The sequence below is a fragment of the Frieseomelitta varia genome, unplaced genomic scaffold (genome assembly GCF_011392965.1).
Source record: "Frieseomelitta varia isolate USP_RPSP 00005682 unplaced genomic scaffold, Fvar_1.2 scaffold_927, whole genome shotgun sequence".
NCBI classification, from domain to species: domain Eukaryota; kingdom Metazoa; phylum Arthropoda; class Insecta; order Hymenoptera; family Apidae; genus Frieseomelitta; species Frieseomelitta varia.
Genome location: NW_025110731.1, coordinates 76,576 through 101,594, shown reverse-complemented (window position 1 = coordinate 101,594; position 25,019 = coordinate 76,576). Strand labels below are relative to the sequence as shown.

Genomic DNA, 25,019 nt, shown 5'->3' with positions numbered 1-25,019 from the left:
ACCTTTCGTCATTCTGTGACCTATGAAAACGTGATTCGAGACAGAGTGAAGTCGTCGCGCGTACAAGCTGTTGAAATTTTCGTTCAACGAATTGGAATCAATTCTAACGGACGGAAGTGTTTCGTGGTATTGCAGATAAAAGTCACAGAGTTACAGCAACGCTGTTATCTTTCGAATCTCTGTTTCCATTTCAGCCGGACCTTCCTTTCCCCCGTTATCACCAACGAAGGATATTTTGTTTTATCTTCTCTTGGAAACTTACATATAATCCTTATCTTGTGCGGAGACCTTTGTTTCTCGTCGAAATATATGTAATCTCTAACTGACTAAATCTTTTTAAAAGTGTGCGTGTGTGTGTGTGAATAGTTATATTGGATGCATTTGCTGACTAATTGTTGAAGAATTGCAATTCAGTTGTACGTTTATTTTTTAAAATGTTTTAGGATTTGAGTTTCAAAAATTATTATATTATGTTATTCGTAAATATATTGCATGCAAAAAGAGTAAAAAATGTAGATTAGGAATTGGGTAAAAAGTGAACTAATTAGTTAAATATAATACTGGAAAGTTAACAACCTTTTGTAAGTAAAAAAACGTACAAATCAAGTATCGAAAACCTTTTTTTTAGAAGTGATCAAAAATGTAATTTTTACATTAGTTATACTCACAGTATACCTGAATTTTCCAGAAAACGCATAAACGATCCTGGTCTCTAATCTTCGTTTGCAGATTTCACCGCAACGTAATAAGAAAAAAAAAAAAAGAAGGAAGAGAAGAGAAAAGAAATTAATTAACGCCGGCGATTTATGTGCTGCTATCACCGTTTAAAAATATCGCTCGCTGTTAATAATATACGCCGATAATGGCCTGACAAATCGACAACGGTTCCTATAATTGATAGAGGCGAAAGAAACGTTTGCGGTAATTCGTTCGAAACGAGGAGTCAACGATACCGTTAACCTCGATCCTGGATCGGCTCGATAGATCGATACCGATTTACGACAATTCGACGAATCGGCAATAATAACGACGGGTTCTTTCTAATCGTGGACTTGAACCATGCTCGCCGTATTTATTATTAGACGACAGAAAGAAACGCGTGTGTACTATACGTATGAAAAAAAAAAAAAAAAAAAAGAAAAAAAGAAACAAACAAACGATTGCGCGAATGATTAACCGCGAAGGCCTCGTCGAGGCGTTTCGATTCGAACGAGAATAATTAAAGGACGCGTTGGCCAACTGGTTTCTCGATCTTAATTGTTTATTTGATAAACGCCGTTTCTCTACGATTCCATCGCGAGGAAAGAAAAAAAAAAAAAAAAAAACGGAGATTTAAGTATCGTGCGAGAATAGGAATCGACTTACAGAGCCCCGCATGATTTTCTGCCGACTTTGTTCGTGTTCATAAATCTACACATTTATAGAGAAGCTAGTCAGGTTTCTTTTTTTTAAATTCAAATACTATTACCAAAAACAATGTACAGAATGTTAACACACACGTGTCATTGTGACAGATGTTAATGCACGTAGCTTTTTTTTTTCTTTTACTGAAATCAAATACGCTCCAATGTTTCTTCGTCACCTTTTAATCCGTATTTCATTAAGAACAGAATTGTACCTCGCTCGTTGTGGCACACGTTCGTCGATATCGTTGAACAAAAGCTGCTTACCACGCGTAAAACGATATCGCGCGCATTCCAAGAAGATACAGAGCACGCCGACGTTCGCTTGAAGCGCAAATGGAAAAGAAGAAAAAAAAAAAGAAGAAGGAGAAGAAAAGAAAATGATCAAGACGCGTCACTTCAATCGACGGCAAGGTGTCAACGATGTTATTAACCCTGAAAAGAATTGGAATGGGCTCGAAATAAATAACGATGAGGTCATAAAATTGGCTAATCTTGATTGCTGACGTGCGCGGTTATTGTCGGTGATGTCAATGAAATGAGAAGCGCGAAATATGCGAAATTACACGAAGAAATTAAAGAAAACACTCAACTACAATGAAAAAAAGGAACAAAGAAACGTTGATCTTCGTATTTTATCCTCGTGGCGCGAGAATTTCAATGAGAAACCATTCGATGTTTGAGGAGCGAGCTTTTAAATTAATCGGAGAATTCCAGTCGTGGGCAGAACTCCAAACGTGCAACAACATGTCCGTTTAGGTCAAATTCATTGTTTATACGTCGAGTCACGCAGTTGGGACAGATAGAAGCAAAAGATGAATCTAACGTACGATAATGTCTATTTGTTCTATGATAAGCGCAACGATAAGCCAACTTATTTTCATTCAATGGAAATTTTTATGAAATTTAAGGGAACTGAGATTATCACAAACTGTTGCAATCGAACGTAAAACACGTATTTCCAATTGATGTTTGCTCAAGGTACGAATAGATCAGACATTAATTATGATAACGGTGCTATTATTTTCCTTGTTGTGCGTTATCGAAAATTTCTCCTTCACATGCACGCGCATACGTCACGTTAAACTTGCTTATCACTGGCGAAATCTGATAACACGGCGAACAGGTAAGTAATCAGATATTTTCATTTCAAAATCGTCGAACGAGAAACTGTTATTTTTAGTTTCCACAGATATTTATCGCTTCCGAATATTTCTGTTTCAGAACGTTGTTCGTGGGAAGCCATGAATGGACGCGTATGTTCCGCAATTCTTCCGGAATTCAGATCGCAGCCAAGAAAACAGTTTCCGAGGACGAAACGAATTATAGTCACTCGAGAATTTCAGAATCAATAGTCCGTAGACTCTCAAACTGTTTCGCTCCTTTTTGCTACGGACAATTTGCCACGAGAAATAATTTCGATGGCTTGAGTCATTGAATTATAAAAAGAAGTATATGTTTGCAAATTTTGCTACCGAGTTACTAGTTACTCTTTTTTTTTTTTTTTATTAATACTTTTATAATTTCGATGTGCATGAAATGTTGTAGATACAGAGGGTGTCTTCTATAATTATCTATAAGCAAAGGCCGAGTAGCTTCGATCATATCCGTGGCGAATTTCTTCATGAATTTCCAGGATCCCTACAGAAAATCACAGTCATTCGTCTTTCCAGTTTGAAACGAAACGTAGTTCCATTTTATAAAATGTTCCACGTGAATTCACAGTGGCGACCTTGAACAAACGAGGCAAACGTATGTACGTATGTACATACCTGGCAGAATTTCATTTAAAATGTCGCGTACGTGTGTGTGTGTGTGTGTGTGTGCAGTCTGAAACAATGACGCGAATCGACTCACGTTATCCTTTGGTTCGATTCCAGATCCGGTAGCCGGCTACTTTCCGCTCCAGATCGATTTCACGCTACTTTATCAATCTCTCCCTCTCATCGACGGCTGCCGATCGATTACGACGCGGCGCACACGAGAAATTCCTAGGACGCTGGACGCGCGATCTGCCGGCATCAATATCGTTAACCTTGATCCTACATAGCTGGACCGATGCAACACCGATTATAACTATATCTGATAGGCGGATAATGACGCAGAAACGCGTCCGACGTAAATGGATTTGGCATGTGCGATAGATGTGGCGAATGGTTTTCACTGGCGCGAAAAAAGGAGAGACGGGTGAAAGAAAAGGAGGGAAAAGAGGTAAAAACGAGCGTCACGCTCCATCACAGCTGTAGGAGGGTGAAACATAGTTATGAGAGGGGAGAATCGTTTGGTTGTGTAGTTGATGAGAAGGGAGAGAGAAGAATGCATAAGAAGAAGAAGAATGAGAGAGGTGGAGAACGATGGAAGTGGTGGTAAAGACGCCGGGCGGCTCTGCCGTTGATGGTGGTGGTTGGCGTTCTCGGTAGAGGTGGCGAACATCGTCCAAGAACCCACAGAAGTGAACGTTGACCGTGATCAGTAGGGTGCAGTGGGGGTTCGAGGTTGTGTGGTGAACGACATGGTGGGGATAAAGCATAGTTACCGAGAGGAGCTTAGCCGTTAGGTCGTTGAGTGGTCGTGGCTATGCGTGCGTGTGTGCACGCGTGTGCATGCACGATCGTCGGCTATGTGTGTATCCTGTAGGAGGAAAGGGACGAAGGAGGTACCGTCCGCGGCGAAGAGTGGGAGAAAGAGGCGACGGAACCGCGCGCTCCGCGGCCTCCCACGACGCGGATCATTCCTAGCCGAGTCTTTTCGACGCTCGCGACGCTTCTCCGAACGCCCTAGAAACCGATCCTTTTTTTTTCGTCTTCATGAACGTCTGCCCGGAAACGACACGGTCCTCTACGTCGTGACGACAGCCGTGCGCTGTGTCGATCTTCATTTGATTTCACATTCAAAACGTTGCCGCGCGGCATTAATTTTAATTTTCTTCGCTACGCGCGTACGTAATTCCTCGCCCATCCCCTCTAAGCTTCGCCTATTTAACACGCCTGTCTCCCACCCTTGGGAATCCCTTTAACCTAGTCACATCCCTCGAGAGCAACCGAGAGAGATAGAAAGAGAGACACGAGGCGAGGAGAAAGCGTAGAAGAAAGTCTGCGAGGAAAGGAGGAGGATCAGTGCAAGCACGACCGTTCACGGGATCGATTCGTAATTGTTTGAAAGTAAAGAGAAAAAAAAAAAAGGAAAAAAGGAAAAAGAAACGGTTCGTTGATTCCCGCCTGAAAGGAAGGCTGTGCAGTACCACGCGGTTCTCCTAGGATATATATATATATATATATTTATATACCGACACGCGCATCCGCCGTTTGTGTATGTGCCAATCTCTGCCCGCGTGTTGGAGTATCACCTCGGTTCAGGCCTTCCAGAAGTGAATCCAACGATTCGGAGCAGACAGCCGGGAGGACCAGCCAGCCAGCCAGCCAGCCGGCTCCGATCGACCGAGATAGTACACACTAGCTTCTCGTCTAGAGTGCGAGAATAAACGCGTAGCGGCTCTACGCGCAGAGGCTGTTCGCTTTTTTTTTTTTTTTGAAAACGCGCGAGATCGATTGAGTTTTGAAACGAGGATGTCGCACAAGATACTGAGCCAAGGAGCACCGGTTCACGGGGGCAACTCACAGGTCAGTTATTTCCATTGTTTTCTTCACTGTTATTCCGTGTTTCCGAGTTTTAATGTCAGTGTGAGTCAAGTCGCTTGAGATTGTTTGGGATGGGAATAAGAGCGACGAACTACTGAACCGTTCTTTCGTTTATATATTTTTTTTTTCTTTTTATTTTTTTACGTTCGATCTCTCGATAAGTCAGCTTTCTAATCATTCGCCTGTCTAACTGGAAAATAACGCGATTCTGTCTCGCGCGGCTGTTGCGCAATAAACGCAACGATCGAAAATTTTTCGCGGCGGAACGCTGACGAAACAGGTTTATTGGCGGATTAACGGTCGCGCCGCGTTTTCGAATAGAAATTAATTAAATTTCAACGGAAGTGTGCTCGACCGCGGCGCGCGTATAAATAAGTGTGAGACATCGGCGAGAGAAATCAGAATCAGCGTGACCGAAATAGAAGCGCCGATTTGCATACAAAAATTCGTGTGTATCTTTCACGATCTGCGAAACTATTGTCAGAATTGGCTGGATTCGCTGCACAGTCAGAAATGCAAACTGAACCGATCTACGCGCGTGGATGCAATTTTGCAATCGCGGTTTCGAAATTACGTGCAGCCAGGTTGATTTGAGATAACGATGTTAATATTTCTGAAAGTAGCGCGTTTAGTTTCTCTTATTTGCAGTTGTTTATGCATGAGAAAAATGTTTCTTTAGGTTCTGTTTTTCTAAATATTTAATTTTAGGTTCTATTTTTCTAAATATTTAATATATTATATATATATATATAATATGTTTTTCTAAATATTTAATTTTAATATATTATATTTATTATATATACAAAATATATTTTTCTAAATATTTAATTTTAATATATTATATTTATTATATATATAATATATTTTTCTAAATATTTAATTTTAATATATTATATTATATTATATTTATTATATATATATAATATATTTTTCTAAGTATTTAATTTCAATATATTATATTTATTATATATATAATATATTTTTCTAAATATTTAATTTTAATATATTATATTATATTATATTATATTTATTATATATACAGAATATATATAATAATTATATTTTTCTAAATATTTAATTGCCTTTTCATACGACCAAGTATTTGTTAAACAATGTATTTTATGTTGTTCCAACATAATTATTTCATTTCAAAGAGATTATATACATTATATTTTTTATATATTATATTTTTCTAAATATTTAATTGCCTTTTCACACGACCAACTATTTATTAAACAATGTATTTTTATATTGTTCCAACATAATTATTTTATTTTAATATTATGGCCGAATTTAGAAACTTTAACTTAGGGCCCGATATAGCGAAAATTCTCAGCATTCATATAAGAAAATGTCAGAATTAATATGTAAATTTAAATTATTGGTAAATACGAGCGTCAAGAATGTTATAAACATCAAAAAATGTCTCAATTACAGCAAGAATATCCACTGATTTCGTTAACATTCGCAAAGAAAGTGTAAAGTCTCGTCTCGTAGAGCTCAACTCGAATTATAGCAAGAAATCTGCAGACTGATCGCAAAAAAAAAAAAAAAAAAAATATCGCGAGTTTCCGAGTAGATGATTTTCACATCCGACGAAGTTCTGACGTGGGTGGGGTGGAAATTTACATACGCGAATACGTGGAAACCTTCTCCCTCCCCCTCTGCATCGTGGTTCATCCATTTTTCCCTTTTTAATCGCACGTTGATGGCTCACGTATTGTCGTGCGAAGCGTTGACTCAGCAATCAGTCATTTCAACCCGACACAAGTGCCACGTGGAATTGATAAAAAGAGGTCGCCGCGACGAAGTCACGGACGAAAAAGTGCGTTTTTTTTTTTTTTTTTTTTTTTTTTTTGACGCTATCTGCACGCCTTGTTACCTCTTCCACTCGCTCGTTCTCCTTTGCTTATTCATGCCTTCCGTTGCTCCGTTACGCGCTTCGTAGACTCGGCGGGTACTTTCCATTGTTACTCAATCGTGAAATCATCGTACGTAACTGGCGACTCTGTTGGATGCAGTTTATTAGAACTGCATTAGATGATGTTTCCGCTCCGCGGAAATTAAATGGGCCGTTCGTATATTGGTTTCGAGGACAATTGGCGAACGATTGTTTCTTTCTCTTTTTTTTTTTGCGCAGCTCGCCGAGTTGGCATTGATTGAAATTCTAGGCGATGCAGTCGGGACGAAAAAAAAAAAATGAAGCAATATTTGCTGGGTCAAGTGACGATCGTAGGAAATTCGTTCGTTATTGATTAGACGTGGAATTGAATTTTTCTTATTCGTTTGTTCATGAATCTCGTGAGGACGCGATTCTGATGATGCGCGATCAACTGTGTTTCCCTTATGAAACTGTCGAGTTTCACAATTCACCGCGTTAAACGGGAAATAAATGTTACGAAACGTGCTTACATACGGATCGATCAGAATTTTTCTCTGCGCCGGTTGAAACCGATAAGAAAGTTTAAATCAGTTGCGATAAAATTATCGTTTATTTGCTATCTCCTTCCTTCGTGATATCGTATCGTCGTTGATTGCGTCAGAAGCGGCGGGTGTTTAACAACCGCGGTGGTATTCAAACGTTTGTAGCACAATGATACCGATTCTTTCTTTCTTTTTTTTTTTTTTCTTCGAGAGAGAGAGAGAGAGAGTGGCTTATCACACGTAGGGAACACAGATGCAACGTTTAATCAAACATTTTACAGGATGCTGCCCTTTTGCACCTAACGACGTAAATTGTAAATTCTCTCCTTGCATCGCGTACCACCTATGAAATATAATCATTTATTACGGAAATTAAAGACACGTGTGTTATTCTTCGAACGATTTTTTTGTCGTGGATAACACTAACAAAGTCTCGTGTACTTTACGTTGTAACTCACACATTGAGTCACTGATAGAATTAAGAGTATTTCAATTAAATGGAATTATTATAATATAATATATTTATATATTAATAATAATATATTATTATTATATATTATTGCTATATAATATAATTTATATATTAATAATATAATATATTAATAATAATAATAATATATTTATATATTAATAATAATATATTATTATTATATATTATTGCTATATAATATAATATATTTATATATTAATAATAATATATTATTATTATATATTATTGCTATATAATATAATATATAATATATTATAATATATTATTATTTCAATTAAATTAAATTATCATGTTACTTTGCAATCTGGTAATATAAATGTCGTTAAAAGCATCTCTCGTCGCAGAGTAAGAATATTTTTAATATTTGAGGGATGTTCGACATCCAAGTTGCTCAAGTAAAATTTTTTTTTACAATACGTAATCTATATATTTACGATTGTTGTATTTATGTTATAAATACGTGATCTATATTTACGATGATGCACACTGTTCATAATATGCTCTGAGACGTGTATCATACGAACTTAAATAATTTGGAGTTATTAATAGTTTCACAATATCTCTACTATGTTCACTTTGTCCGTTGTAGAATGTCGTGAAATTAGTCACTGGAATGCCTTTGAATTCAGCGAAATCTGCGAAATCTAGCAAATATTTATCTTGATCTCGAGGTGCCATGTTTGCTGCCCGTTTTTACTCTGTAGATTGCGTTGCATTCGTAATAATGTTCGAAGCTCTGCGTTCTCTTGGCTCTTTCAGGGAAAGCGAGACACTCGATTATTATCCAGAATATTTATTTTTATTTTTACGAGCACAATTAGAAGAACGAGCGGAGACATACTGCTATATGTTAGAATGAAGATTCTGTATTTTGGATATTGCGCCATTTTCTAAAAAAAAGAGAAATAGTAAAACTCTTAATAGTAATTACACACGCGTAATTTTGTACTTTGTGATTCGACGAATTTTCACTCGGAATTTCAAAATATTTGTCTAGAGTCAAAGCAATAATTCGGTAAACGCTGTTAAACTGCGTTCTCTGTTTGTTTATTGAATCGTCGCTCTCAGTTTTTAGTAGCTCCAGGTATTCGCAAAAAGCTTTGAACCTATCTCATGAACATACGCGTTTAATTCTAATAAAATCAAAGAAGGAATAATCTCAATAATCTGGATACGTATTTAGAAATATATATAAGTACACACGTTACATATACAGGGTGTTTTCGAGAGCTGATTGTACGTCTAAAAATAATGAAAAAAAGTCATATAAATGTATGTCCTATCTGTCTTCGTTTATGAGACATAATGAATTTTATAATAATAAACATATACAGAGTGTTTCGTAATTTGTGGGACTTCGGGAGCTGATTGTACGCCTAAAAATAATGAAAAAAAGTCATATAAATATATCATGAATTTTATAAACAGAGCAAACTCTAGTAAGCTAGTTTCACCAGGGATGGTACATTCAATTTTCATAATAATCATCATAATTGGGACGAAGAAAACCCACATGTTATTGTGCATTCAAGACATCGACGCCAGTTTAGTTGAAACGTATGGGCAGGAATAATTGATAAATTTTTAATTTGACCTTTTTTTTCTTGATGGGAAACTAACAGGCACAAAGTACGTTGATTTTTTTCAGCACGCGTTTACACGAAATATTAGAGAAAGTTCTAGTCGATATTAGACTTCGATACGCGGTTTATGCATGATGGAGCTCCGCCGCATTTTAGCCGAGTGGCTAGGCAATTTTTAAATCAACGCTTTGCAAATAAATGGATTGGTCGTGGAGGTCCTATTGCATGGCCTGCTCGTTCTCCAGATTTGAATCCATTAGATTTTCATTTGTGGGGACATTTAAAATCTATTGTATACGCAACGTCGATTGAACATGCTGAAATACTACGAAATAGAATAGAGCGAGGCTTCCGACAAATTCGAGAAACCACCAGGAACGATAGAGAGAGTAACCAGATGAATGACAAGACGCGTGCAGGCTTGTCTTCAAATGCAAGGTGGTCATTTTTCCAGCATCTTTTGCAAAAGTAATTAAAACAGAGAGTTCATTATATCTCATAAACGAAGACAGATAGGGCAGATATATATTTATATGACTTTTTTTTCACATTATTTTTAGGCATACAATCAGCCCACAAGTTACGAAACACCCTGTATATCGTCCTATTTCCGTGTCTTTTGTTCAATTATTCAATTTCATTCTTACGGCAGAATATTAGAAAAGGCTCGTTCGCTGCCTTTGAGTTTAATCTACCTTTCTTTCTTTCTTTTTTTTTTTTTTTTTTTCGCAACGTTACCTCTCCAACGTCCCACCGAGAGCATTGTTCACGATTAAAGGAACCAGTTGGTTTGGTCTCTCAAATAAGAAAGCTAAGAAATTAAACTCGTTCGCGAGTTTTTTGCAAACCTCCTCCCAGCCAAATTCGCGCAAGAGAGTCTCTCGTTTAACCTTTTTCGCCTGGTGGACCAGTTTTTTTCGGGATGGGTCTCGTTTTACGCAGGCAGAAGTCCGATCCCGACGGATATTTCCGGCGAACGACCTTGCCCGACTATCGCCAAACCAGAGCCCCGTTACAGAATTCTCGGTTCGAATTACATCCGTCACTTACAGAACAGAATCCTGTTCGTTTATCTCGGTTCGTTTCTACTGTGCACCAGAACGAAATTTTTATTTTTCTTTTTTTCTTTTTTTTTTTCTTAAAAGGGGGCTGGACAGTGTGACGGGCCTAAAAATTACGCATACTTTGGAGGGCTAGTAAAAAAACTATATATATTTGATTGACATGAGCTTTCGGTGGTTTATTTCAACACATCGTGAGCTGAACTAAAAGCAACATTAAAAGGGAGAAAAAGTGGGCTATTTAACTTTTTTCACGGCTTGTCTTCCTTTTACATGACTTTTTTTTTTTTTTACGTTGTCTATCAGTGTGCATGATTCCAGCCAGACACGATTAGCTGCAACAGAAAGGCAAAAAAAGTTCGAAAGTAAATAATATTCTGTAGGGATTTTCATTTCTGTGAAAATTATGAAAATAGCAGCCATTTGTATCCGACGTGTCGAATTTATCCCAAAATTTTTCTACGTTTTTACGTCTGTATTTTTCGAAAACTGTTGAAAATTAAACAATATTCGATCGTCAATCCCTAGTAAATGTTACGCTAAAAGCAACATTAAAAGGGAGAAAAAGTGGGCTCTTATTTAACTTTTTTCACGGCTTGTCTTCCTTTTACATGACTTTTTTTTTTTTTACATTGTCTATCAGTGTGCATGATTCCAGCCAGACACGATTAGCTGCAACAGAAAGGCAAAAAAAGTTCGAAAGTAAATAATATTCTGTAGGGATTTTCATTTCTGTGAAAATTATGAAAATAGCAGCCATTTGTATCTGAATTGTGTCGAATTTATCCCAAAATTTTTCTACGTTTTTTTTGTCTGTATTTTTCGAAACTGTTGAAAATTAAACAATGTTCGATCGTCAATCCCTAGTAAATGTTACGCTAAAGATACGCACCAAGTTTCACATCGTTTCTTAAAAACCTAATTTCGGGAAAAACGCGTTTAATGTTTCAGAACGTCATTTTTCGTACGTATCCTTTGCTTACTTTTTTTTACTTACATATCGCGGCTCACAATTTCTTACAATTCACAACTAAATTGAATCCAAGTCCCCTAATATTCGATTCACCAAAAAGTAATACTCGAATCGCACGATTTACACTTTGTACTGCTTAAAGTTACAAACGGTGATGCAAATTCAATTATTCTGCATCCGCGGATTTACTATTATACTTGAAGATAAGTCGTTTTAAAAGGGCTAGGACCTTCTGTATCGTATTTCTAAGACTTCAAACTACTATTTAAAACAAAAAGAACAAAAAAATCTATTTTTTTTTTTGAAAATTTCACACTGTCCTGACCACTTAATTGAAAAATTCGCTGAACTGAATTTATCTAAATCTGAGTATTATTCATATTATGCGTAATAATATGTGCAGTTGACGAATATATTTCGATGGAACAAACGTGACTCACTTGGAATCTTTCTGCATTATTGAGAAGTTGTTATCAATGATTTCATAATCCTAATTTGTGCAGTTGAACGGTAGCAGATTAAACGTTCGTAAGAATCAGGGTAATTTTGATGTTGCAATTTCAACGAAAACGCTGTCGCATGTAGCGCAGAGATATCTTTTATAAGTCATACGTCACTGTTGAAGGAAACGTTTAACAAACGTTTATTAGCCTTCTTAATTCCTTGTAACTATCGTCTTAATAGTGTTGTAATAAGACACTGCGCTTCTGCATTTATTGAATCATTTTATATCTTTATTGTCCTTCATTATATACAGTGGGGCGCAAAATTCAGTCAATAGCAAAAATTTTTAAGAAAAATATTTTAACATTGTTAAATAAAGTAACTAAAAACACGAAAATAAACTTGACTATCTGATTCTTTATAGTTTTAGGAAACTGAAGCTATTTTTTAATTCTTAAGATTAGGTTTCTCCCTGACTGAGAAAATTAACAAACTTAAAATCAATTTTACACCAGAATTCTTTCATAGTGAAATTTACAAGCTTTATCATACCTTAATAATTTTGTCCATAAGCCATTTGCTTAGATAATAGCTTTAATACATCTTGGCATACTTTCAAACAGTCTTCAGAGCAGAAATCGGGTAGCATTTGATTCCACTGTTCTGTAACACCAGCATGTTGTTTCAGTACTGAGCTAGAAGAAGATTTGTATGCGTCTAGAATTTCTTTTCAATATATACCCCATAGATTCTCGATGGGGTTTAGGTCGGAGCTTCGTGCAGTCCAGTCTAAGATCGGAAATACCTGAGCAGTCAGCTAATTAGTTACGCTTTTCGCTGTATGCTTCGGGTCCGGATTATGTTGAAAAACGATTTCTTCTACAGCGAATGGGATATCTTGCATACAATTGGACAAATGTTCTTTTAAAATGTCTTTGTACATATATTGATTCATAATCCCTTTAATTTTGTGCAGTGAGTCAACACCATCTGCCGTCATACATCCCTACAACATATGTACGCATATATACGTATATTATTGTTAATATTATTGTTGCTATTAATAATAATATTAATTATAATATTTACTTTATATATATATTATTAATACTAATAATACTATAGTTACTATTAATAATAATATTAATTATTATGCTATATTATTAATATATTAGTACTGATATATTATTATTACTTGAAATTTATTAAAATATATCATAAAGTTATATATATAAAGTATCCAAAAGTTATAGTTATTTGTTTAATTATTATTTATTTAATTACTTACTTTATTTAAATTATTTGTTATTATATTATATTATTTATTTAAATTTTCTATCTACATTCTATTTCATACATCACATTTAATATTTTTTTAAATATTATTAAATATTATTATGCTATATTATTAATATATAAGTACTAATATGTTATTACTTAAAATATTTTTAAATATATTAAAATTTATTAAAATATAATATAAAGTTAAATATATAAAGTATCCAAAAATTATAGTTATTTCTTTAATTACTATTTATTTAATTTATTTATTATTATATTATTTACTTAAATTTTCTATCTACATACTATTTCATATATCACATTTAATAATATTTTTTCAAATATTATTAAATATTATTGTACTATGTTATTAAATTGTTATTATTACTTAAAATATTTTTAAATATATTAAAATTTATTAAAATATATCATAAAGTTGAATATACAAAGTATCCAAAAATTATAGTTATTTGTTTAACTACTATTTATTTAAATCATTTATTATTATATTATATTATTTACTTAAATTTGATAACTACTTTAAAAATTGATTCTATGTTTTTAATTTTCTCAGCCAGGAAGAAACCTAATCTTAAGAGTTAAAAAATAGCTTCAATTTCCTAAAACTATAAAGAATCAGATAGTCAAGTTTGTTTTCATGTTTTTATACTTTATTTAACAGTGAAAAATGTTTTTCTTAAAAATTTTTGTTATTGACTCAATTTTGCACCTCACTGTATATATATATATATATATATATATATATATATATATATATATATATATATATATACACATATATGAATTTAACATGAATTGTCTGAAATCTCGATGAAATGAATTAATCTCAAATTTGAAAAATCTCAAATTGTTTCAATCATTAAAAATTAAAAATTAATCTGTTTTTTTTCTACGTAAAACATAAATTGAACGAATTGCTTAAAATCATCGATCAGAAAGTGATTCGCCGATTCAAGGTTGACACATTTTTCACGAATAGAAAGTCGCAATGCGTGATCCAACCTCTCCAACGCAAGTCCCAGGTTGTCGAAGTCACTGTCGGATTTCCTTCTAAGAACAACGCTTTGCAAGTCGGGGGTTTATTCAATGGCCACGCGAAATAGATTCACAAGACAAAAATTGCACTAACTAGAACCGGAACTGGGACGAGAATTTCGACTGCCGCGATCGCGAGAACATCGGTCATTGCAGAGAGAAGGAGAAAGAGTGTTGAGAATGAACTCTCCTATTGAACAGATTTCGTCTTTGTTTAGTGAATCAAAAGGTTCGTAGGTTATTTCGGATTCAATGCAAGCACTGAGTCAATGCCAATAAGAATGCGTTTGGTGCATCCGTCATCGTGGTACGATAGATAATCAGCATGGACTGTTAACGATAGTTAAAGTTTAGTAGAAGTTGCACTCTGAAAGGCAAGAATGAAAGGAAAGAAAGTCGCCGGATGTGAGTGTCTTACGTTTGTAGGAAAATCAGTATGATAAATCCAAATCACCGTTTGAAAAATTAGAAAGTCAATTCGCCGAAAAAAAATCGCCTCTGCTCGAGCGATTGAAAAAAACAGAAATCTGTCGATAATCGTTACGTAGGTTATGAACGAAGCTGTATGTAAAATTTCCTTCGAACTTGGAAGCCCCCCCCTCTCCGCCATTCAAGAAGCCGAAAGTAGCCAAACAAGTACAGAATTCGCTACTAGGCAGAAAAAGATCCATCAACCTGGCAGGAGGAGAGCCGGGTTTGGCCGTGTTTCCCATGTAACAGGCGTACGGGGGACAAAGAGTGGGACCCGAAACAGATTTCTCCCGTGACGGGATTTCGGAGAAACCGACGCTCGTGCAAAAGAGCCTTTCAGCAAGAGAGAGCCTTACAGCCCCTCCCTCCCTCCCCTTAGAGTTCCCTCGTTATTCACGCGCACTCGGCTCTCCTGCTTTGTCCTGTCCCCTCTCTCCCGTCTCGCAGAAACTTCAAAAAAAAAAAAAAAGAAGAAGAAGAAGAAGAAGAAAGAAGAAGAAGAAGAAAACGAGGGGAACAGGAAAGGCAAAAGAGCAGGAGGGGAGGGGGGGGGGGATCCATGAACGGTGGCGGTCGTTGGGACTTCGACCCTTTTGTTTCGTAACCGAAACTAGTTTACAGAACACGATCCACCGAAACCGAGCGAGTTTCGGTCAATCGTTGACCGACCGAGTGACGCGTGCCTGAAAGTCATGGCGACCAGTCTACCGCGCAGTATGCGAACGGGGCAACGTCATGGAAATTTCCTCGTCGTCGAACACCTTTCCTCCCCTCCACGCTCGCTTTCTTGCCTTTTCCCCTTCCTTCCTTCCTTTCTTCCTTCCTACCTCCCTCCCCCTTTTCCCCACCGAGTCGCTGTCTCTTTCTTTCTCGGCTGATACCCCGCCGTCGTTATTTCGTTTTCCCTAATCTCGGCAACCTTTGCGATATACTCTCCTCTCTTCCCCCCTCCACCCTCTCTCGTTTCACTTTTTTTTGAAAACTTTTTCTCCGCGCTTGAACCTCCTGAACGCGCTGGAGTTAAAAAAAGTGCGTCGAGAAATATACTTGTCCCGTAATTTTCGCAACATTTCCTCGGTTTTAAGTGTGTTTAAAACGCATTGCGCGCCTCGACTTGCTCCTCACATTTTTGAAGCAACAGGGAAACTTTGTACAATGCGCGTATACACTTCTTTACGTTCATAAAATATTCTTAAATATTACTATATATTTTTTATAGTAATATTTAAGAATCGATTTATTATGTATTTTAGATTTTTAACTGTTATTTATTTTATATTTATATTAACACATTGAGAACGATATGCTCTGATAAATAAACGCCTGTATTTTCTCTCGTGTTATTTTCTCTCCTGAATTATTTAATATATGATCGAGAATATATAGCATTCGGCAAGTCTATTATTTTATTAATAATTAAAATTATCAGTTTTGTTTTTCATTTTAGACGTATTTCATTAAATAAAATGAAAATACCTCTAGTAACGTTTCTTGGTGTGGTACGTTAGGAGACAATTTTCCCTGAAACTTCTTGAAAAATTATATAACATTGTAATATATAATTATACGTCATATAATTATTATTATTATATAATATTATATTATAATATATAATTGTACATTATATAATAATAATAATTATTATTATTATATATAACGTTATATGTAACGCAATATACTCTCCTACAACTCAAAAAAGCGTTCCCCGTTCGCAGCACAAACATGACAATTCTCGCCTCCCGTCCCGTTGAAAACTGAAATTTCGCGTCCACGATAAGTATAACGCAGGCAAAACAAATAATAAATTTATCACTTCTCAATAATTTCTATCCAGTGATATCGTGATACCGACGAGTTTCAAGAAGAAAGCGACGAATTATTGTATACGTCAGTTACGGTCACTCGTTATGGTCCGCAATCAGTTGCCAGCGCGATGAGTTAAAACTGGTCACAATGAAATCACTCTTTCTCAAGTTGATTTTGTGACAAAGTAGTCAACTGAAATGTTACGCGTTTGTATCTTGAAAATACCCCCGTTATCATTAGACAGCAATCTTTTCCCCCTTTTAAACGAAATTCTGGTTGCAGAGGGCGTGAGTTTTGTAATGGGCGTTTTCCGCGTTTACCTTCCGCGAATTTAATTACCATTCTGTCTCCTTCGAGCGAGCCGCCTCAACCGGAACGTCCTTGCCTGCAAGACCTTCCTATTAGCATAACTCGGCGACGATCGACCCGATGCTCCGCGTGCGTTCAGCGAAAGAATATTCGCGTGAAAGAGTAGCGTCAGGAATAGCAATAATGCTGGATTAATTAACTACGAGACACTATGGAGCAACTTGTCACGCTCGAGGATTCCAATCCTTCTCGAGATTTACGAGACGTTGATTTTGCACTCTCCCTCTTTTTTACGACCGTGTACTTTGAACTTTGAAACGAGGGTTCTGGACGTATATAAGTCAGTTGGATCATTTTGTGTTCTTTCTTCATTGTCGAAATGACTTTTCCGAGTAGTATGGATTCGATAGTACAGATCCTTTAGGTGGAAGGTGCAAAAATATATTTTAATATATTTTTTTAAATGTTATTAAATATTGTTGTTACTATTAATATTATTATGCTATATTATTAATATATTAGTACTTGAAATTTATTAAAATATATCATAAAGTTGAATATACAAAGTATCCAAAAATTATATTATTATTTCTTTAATTACTATTTATTTAAATCATTCATTATTATATTATATTATTTACTTAAATTTTCTACCTACATTCTATTTCATATATCACATTTAATAATATTTTTTCAAATATTATTAAATATTATTATACTATATTATTAAATTGTTATTATTACTTAAAATATTTTTAAATATACTAAAATTTATTAAAATATATCATAAAGTTGAATATACAAAGTATCCAAAAATTATAGTTATTTCTTTAATTACTATTTATTTAAATCATTCATTGTTATATTATATTATTTACTTAAATTTTCTACCTACATTCTATTTCACATATCACATTTAACAATATTTTTTCAAATATTGTTAAATATTAGTATACTATGTTATTAAATTGTTATTATTACTTAAAATATTCTTAAATATATTAAAATTTATTAAAATATATCATAAAGTTGAATATACAAAGTATCCAAAAATTATAGTTATTTCTTTAATTACTATTTCTTTAAGTCATTCATTATTATATTATATTATTTACTTAAATTTTCTACCTACATTCTATTTCACATATCACATTTAACAATATTTTTTCAAATATTGTTAAATATTATTATACTATGTTATTAAATTGTTATTATTACTTAAAATATTTTTAAATATATTAAAATTCATTAAAATATATCATAAAGTTGAATATACAAAGTATCCAAAAATTATAGTTATTTCTTTAATTATTATTTATTTAAATCATTCATTGTTATATTATATTATTTACTTAAATTTTCTACCTACATTCTATTTCACATATCACATTTAACAATATTTTTTCAAATATTGTTAAATATTAGTATACTATGTTATTAAATTGTTATTATTACTTAAAATATTTTTAAATATATTAAAATTTGTTAAAATATATCATAAAGTTGAATATACAAAGTATCCAAAAATTATAGTTATTTCTTTAATTACCATTTATTTAAATCATTCATTATTATATTATATTATTTACTTAAATTTTCTACCTACATTCTATTTCATATATCACATTTAATAATATTTTTTCAAATATTATTAAATATTATTATACTATATTATTAAATTGTTATTATTACTTAAAATATTTTTAAATATACTAAAATTTATTAAAATATATCATAAAGTTGAATATACAAAGTATCCAAAAATTATAGTTATTTCTTTAATTACTATTTATTTAAATCATTCATTATTATATTATATTATTTACTTAAATTTTCTACCTACATTCTATTTCACATATCACATTTAACAATATTTTTTCAAATATTGTTAAATATTGGTATACTATGTTATTAAATTGTTATTATTACTTAAAATATTTTCAAATATATTAAAATTTATTAAAATATATCATAAAGTTGAATATACAAAGTATCCAAAAATTATAGTTATTTCTTTAGTTACTATTTATTTAAATCATTCATTATTATATTATATTATTTACTTAAATTTTCTACTCTACATTCTATTTCATTATATATCACATAAATTATTCTCATTCTAAAACTTTCAATGAATCAACGAATAATTATCATACACATCTGGGACATCAGAATTATAATATCGAATTTCAGTCAAAACAGTAAGAACTGTCTGAAACATCTGACCGGTATTTGAAAGAAAGGGTCCTGTTCACTATTGTATTACTCGTCCATTCTCTAATTCTATTGGTTTGCAAATAAGGAACTGCCGTTGAAAACGTGTTCAAGGACAGTCGTAAATCCAGTTCCGGAACAGGCGTTCCCCGTTTCTCTTTTGTTCGGCGAACACGCGCACTTTTCTCTGGGTTTTTTCAACGCATCGTAATTTACTTATTGCCGGTTTGCCGATCGCAAATGTTGTCAACGCTTATAAAAGTCGGCCAAGTACACGTGTAGCTTATCTTGTTCGAAGTATTTGGTTCAATGACTGTTTACTGCGTCCGTGACTTCGATTAAGTTTTTGTAAAAGTAAGTTTCGATACTCGCGCATTAAAAATGCTACGTCGTTAACGTTTTTGGCACTTAGGAACTAAAAAAATTCTTTTTTTCCAAGTTAATAAAATTTTCATTTAATCTCCGAGATTTCATCATTTCTTATTCGATTAAATTCCTGCAGTTTCTCTGAAATGAACTCTAGCTTGAGAAAAGAGTCCAATTTATTCGACATTTATCGCTTTTATTTTTCTGTTGAGAAACGATAGTAACCACGATTACCCAACAGAACTGTGACTATGCCTCGACGATCCGAACAATAAAACGCACATCTGTCGTTGTTAATCTGTCTTCTCTCTTTTGTGCTATTCATGAACTCTTGCCTATGGTCATTTACAAGTTCCATGAATTGTTCATCTTTTGTTCATCGAGATGATTCCGTAGAGTCGTGCTCGTTTCTTGGAAACGCAGAATGGTTTAAAGTTCTCCGTCCAGAGTCGAATTCTTCCTATTCAACGTTTCAATATTTCATCGGTACTAGAGACAAGAGTTTACTCCAAAAGAAAATAATGAAAATTCCAAGAACATTTTGTGCACATTTGAAACTGAAATCGAGATTTCGAAATAAGGAAGAGATTTAAATTGAATTAAGTCTAGAGCAATCTTTCAAAGTAATTCATTCAACTGTGTAAGTTCAAGTTCTTTTAAAAGAGAAAAACCGAATCATTATAGTGTCATGGGAATATTGACGAGATCCTAAAAAGACAGGCTGATAAATTAAATTTCTAGTGCATCATTGTCTTCTCTAGTACAACGCTCGTTAATATAAACCGGAAGATTCAGGTTCGTTAAAAAGAAAGTTCGTCTTTCGCTCGTACGAGCAACATTTCACTCTGATATACTGAATAATGAGTTCTCATTCATAATGAATCATCACTTTCCCACGAGGTGATAGATAATTCACGTGACGGGATAAAAATTTTCGTGACAAATTTTTATCACGTTCACATTCGTGTGTGCAAAATTAGATAACTGCCACTCCTACATAAATCTTCCATGACGCTGATTCATCCAGCTGTGTGCACGTTCAGCCGCCATTTACGCGTGTAATTTCATTGAAATATTCAGATTCATTTGGTAGAAAACTTTGAATTCTCTTAGAGAGACAGAGATTAAAAGTAAAGAGTTATCGATCGTTTAAAAATTAGTACGAAACGATTACCTGGCTTTTTAAATGAATGTAAGAAATATTTTATAAAAAATATATATATTATTATATATGTTATAAATATATTATATTATTATTAAATTGTTATAATATAAAATAGTAGTATAAAGTATATACTATTATATTATTATTAAATTATTATAATTCAAAATAATATATTATAAAATATAATATAAAGTAATAAAATATATATTATAATTATATATTGTATTATTTTATTAAATTATATTATATTAAAATATTATATTATATTAAATTACAATATAATATATATATTAAAATATATTATAAATATAAAATATATATTATATATTATATTATTTTATTAAATTATATTATATTAAAATATATATTATAATATATTATAAATATAAAATATATATTATATAATAAATATATAAAAATATAAAATATATATTATATAATAAATATATAAAAATATAAAATATATATTATATAATAAATACATAAAAATATACATTTATTATAAATAAATCAGTTAAGTTCTATGAACTCTTTTTTTTTCTGTTTTACAAATTTGAAATTCGTTAGGACAGATATGCAACTGTAAGACGAGATATACATACGTATAGAGTATATAGTATACATGCGAGGGACGATAAAGTCTATATCGCAAGAATAAGCGAAAGAATTTCGAATTAATGAATTGGAATTAAAAAATTACGATAAAACGTTGGATTGCAAGAAATTTACGATGATACCGATTTCCGTAATTTTTCTGTCCTCTTCTCTGACCGATGATTAATTATTGCGCCTCTGGTATCGCGAGGAGCCTTGTACATACACCGGAAGTAGATACGTTTGCGCGCACGTAATGATTTAAGATTAATACATCAGTCAAAGCGTGATCGCCCCCCGATCGTAATACGGGCGTATCGAAACTTCATTCTAGCGAATTAAAGTTGCGTAATCGTTGAGTTATTATATAATGTTCGAATTATATAAAAGGAACTTAAAAGTGGAGAATCGGGCATTAAGTAAGGAAAAAATAGGTAGCTATGAAAGAAGGATCAAAGTATATCGAATATACGTAAATTATATTGGCCAACAATATACATAGACTAACATGCTAAAAGATTAAGCAATTAGTTTTACTAATAAAGCCGTGATATCATCTATAGCTATGACAATTTATCTTATATTTATATTGACGAATTGCAAAGTACATGAGAGATGTTATAAAAAAAAAAAAAAATCTTCGAGCAAATTGAAAAATATCTGAACCGATATACGATGACAAGTCAAAAACTAAACCATACACGCCCGGAACAAGAAGTATATTTAAATGACCTCGTTTAATGGCGTTACGCTATATACGTGTGTGTATTATTTCGTGTGCAAACAATGGTGTGCGATGTCGGTGAGAACGCGGCAACATCCTCTTTGGGGTTCTCAAATTAACAATTTTTGTACTATTGTCGTTAATCTTCAATCCTTTAATTTCTTCTCACCATACATATCAGCGACAGTTTTTGATTAAATTGTGAATTTTTAATATAAATGATCTATATAGTATGAATTTACTTCACTTATTAAATATTATAATAAATAGTCTATTTTAGATATTTTGTGTATTTTTAATTCTTCTTATCATATATATCAGCGACAGTTTTTGGTTAAATTGTGAATTTTTAATATAAATAATCTACATAGAATTTACTTCACTTATTAAATATTATAATAAACACTCTATTTTAGATATTTTGTGTATTTTTACATTTTCAAATTTTTTAATCATCTAGTCAATCCTTTAATTCTTCTCATCATACATATCAGCGACAGTTTTTGATTAAATTGTGAATTTCTAACATAAATGATCTACATATTATAAATTTACTTCATTTATTAAATATTATAATAAACACTCTATTTTAGATATTTTGTGTATTTTTACATTTTTAAATTTTAACATTTTTAAAATTGTGAAATTCTAACATAAATAATCTACATAGTATGAATTTACTTCACTCATTAAATATTATAATAAATACTCTATTTTAGATATTTTGTGTATTTTCACATTTTCAAATTTTTTAATCATCTAGTCAATCCTTTAATTCTTGTCATCATACATATCAGTGACAGTTTTTGATTAAATTGTGAATTTCTAACATAAATGATTTACATAGTATGAATTTACTTAATTTATTAAATATTATAGTAAATACTCTATTTTAGATATTTTGTGTATTTTTACATTTTTAAATTTTAACATTTTTAAAATTGTGCAATTCTAACATAAATGATCTACATAGTATGAATTTATTTCACTTATTAAATATTATAATAAACACTCTATTTTAGATATTTTATGTATTTTTACATTTTTATATTTTAACATTTTTAAAATTGTGCAATTCTAACATAAATGATCTACATAGTATGAATTTACTTCACTCATTAAATACTATAATAAATACTCTATTTAAAATATTTCCTATGTATATTTTTACATTTTCAAGTGTTCTAGTCATCTATTAATATTTATATATTGCTCAACGAGTAATTTTTCTTACAAACGTCAATCACTGTAACTGAACTCGTGAATAATTCGACAAACGTTAAATTAGCTACGCGGTTTGTTTCATAAATCTGACCAGTTCTATTCTCGCCAGCTATTCTTTTCTTTATTCGTCAAAAAAATTTGTCTGACGCGATGTAACGACACATCGGCCCCAAGGATGTCTGGTGCGTGTTCTCGAGAACAAAAGTTGGGCGACACTGGTGGAAACAATCGCGTCTCTCCTATTCTGCAAAGCATGAACGTGCTATTAACATAACAGTACCGGTACACCCACGCGTGGTCGTGTTCGCCAAGGGTGGAATATCGCTACACAGGCACCGCAAGGAAAGAGAAGGGAGAGCGAAGTTACGTTCGATTGTCGACCAGAGGCGAGTTCACCGGTCTCTCCCAAGTAGCTGAAGTCACGCGAGTCTACCGTCGTCTGGAGTTTATAGACTTCCATGCAAGGCACGATATGCGGAACACGCGTCGCACATACACACAACATACTCACGCACACGCTATCACACATGGTGAACACGGTGAAACGAGCGGCTTTAACACTCGATAGACGTTGTGGGTGGAATTAGAATATCCTTGCGCTGCAATTCGGCTAGAAAGCTCGTAGTATAATAAGTATGCACATGATTAAGATTTGATTAGAATTCGAGAGAGTGTGACGAAAATGTGCATTACCAGAGATGTTGGGTTTAAAAAAGAAATTTTAAAAAACACAGTCTCTTCTTCTCAGTCTGTTGTAAAGACGATAAAAAGGAACTCTGTGTAGTGGGTGTTGGACCAGTTGGTGAATCATTCGTGGCCGCCACGTATCTCACTTTATATTGGAGATCGTACAATAGGTTATACATGATCTACTCAATAAAAAAGGAAAGGAATGGATGCTACGTACGCCCACGCGACAAGAGGCCGCCGTAGATGGTCAATGGTTCCCTACAAACTTCATAATGATTCATTGACGTACCCCTCGGTACTCAATTCGCCATGAAGCAAATTACTACCCGTGCAATTCATGTGTTACGAGACCCTTCGTTTAATTATTATAATACTTATATACTGTGATTTTTAAACTACCTTGGCTGTCACGAACAATTCGCAGGTAATTGGACAAATAAACAATTGAGCAACGTTCAACATTTATATCGAGTGAAAGGAATGAAGATGTGCATACGCGCTTGTGTAAAATTTGCAAAGATAAATCTGATAAAAGTTGGTAACAGTAGTGATAAATAATTAGTAGTTTGGACAGTCAATTATTTATTGTAAGCAATAACATTTAATGAAACTGTTAGATGCTGCAGAATAACTAATTCTGGAAGCTTTAGTTTTAAGCCGTCATTGATGAGACATGAGTGAGATGGATGAACGTATGGGAGAGTAAGCGTGAAAACTATCTGTCGACTGTGAGAGTTTGTGGAGAAAAGAGCAAAGAAGTTACAGAGAAATTTATACAGAGCGTTATTGGTGCAAAATTTTTTGTTTGTAATACATTTATAGTATTATTATTATATTATATATATATATTATTTTTTGTTTGTAATACAATAATAATATGTAATAAAATATATAGAAAATATAGAAATATGGAAATTATAGAAAATATAGGAAATATGGAAATTATAGAATATATAGAAAATATAAAAATATGGAAATTATAAAATATATAGAAAATATAGAAATATGGAAATTATAGAAGATATAGAAAATATAGAAATATGGAAATTATAGAATATATAGAAAATATAGAAATATGGAAATTATAGAATATATAGAAAATA

The 25,019-nt window shown here is 33.0% G+C and overlaps 1 protein-coding gene and 1 long non-coding RNA gene across 3 annotated transcripts in view; one reads left to right on the top strand and one right to left on the bottom strand.

Moving 5' to 3' along the window:
- Positions 1 to 2,855: 2,855 nt before the first annotated feature.
- Positions 2,856 to 3,709, bottom strand: LOC122537745. The gene is made up of 2 exons (XR_006308680.1): positions 3,261 to 3,709; positions 2,856 to 3,135 (listed from the first exon to the last, which is right to left on the bottom strand). It is a non-coding gene; the product is annotated as an uncharacterized LOC122537745 (long non-coding RNA).
- Positions 3,710 to 3,833: 124 nt separating this feature from the next.
- The window catches only part of LOC122537741 (proton-coupled amino acid transporter-like protein pathetic), a 60,550-nt gene continuing 39,364 nt past the window's right edge, over positions 3,834 to 25,019 (top strand). Inside the window, exon 1 of one of the 2 annotated variants that reach the window (XM_043671196.1) lies at positions 3,834 to 5,023. Coding sequence is in view for 1 of the 2 variants with exons in the window: in XM_043671193.1 (XP_043527128.1) it covers positions 4,970 to 5,023 (54 nt within the window). In the remaining variant the exon portion in view is untranslated. The remainder of the gene's footprint in view (positions 5,024 to 25,019) is intronic. The other variant, XM_043671193.1, reaches the window with a different exon arrangement.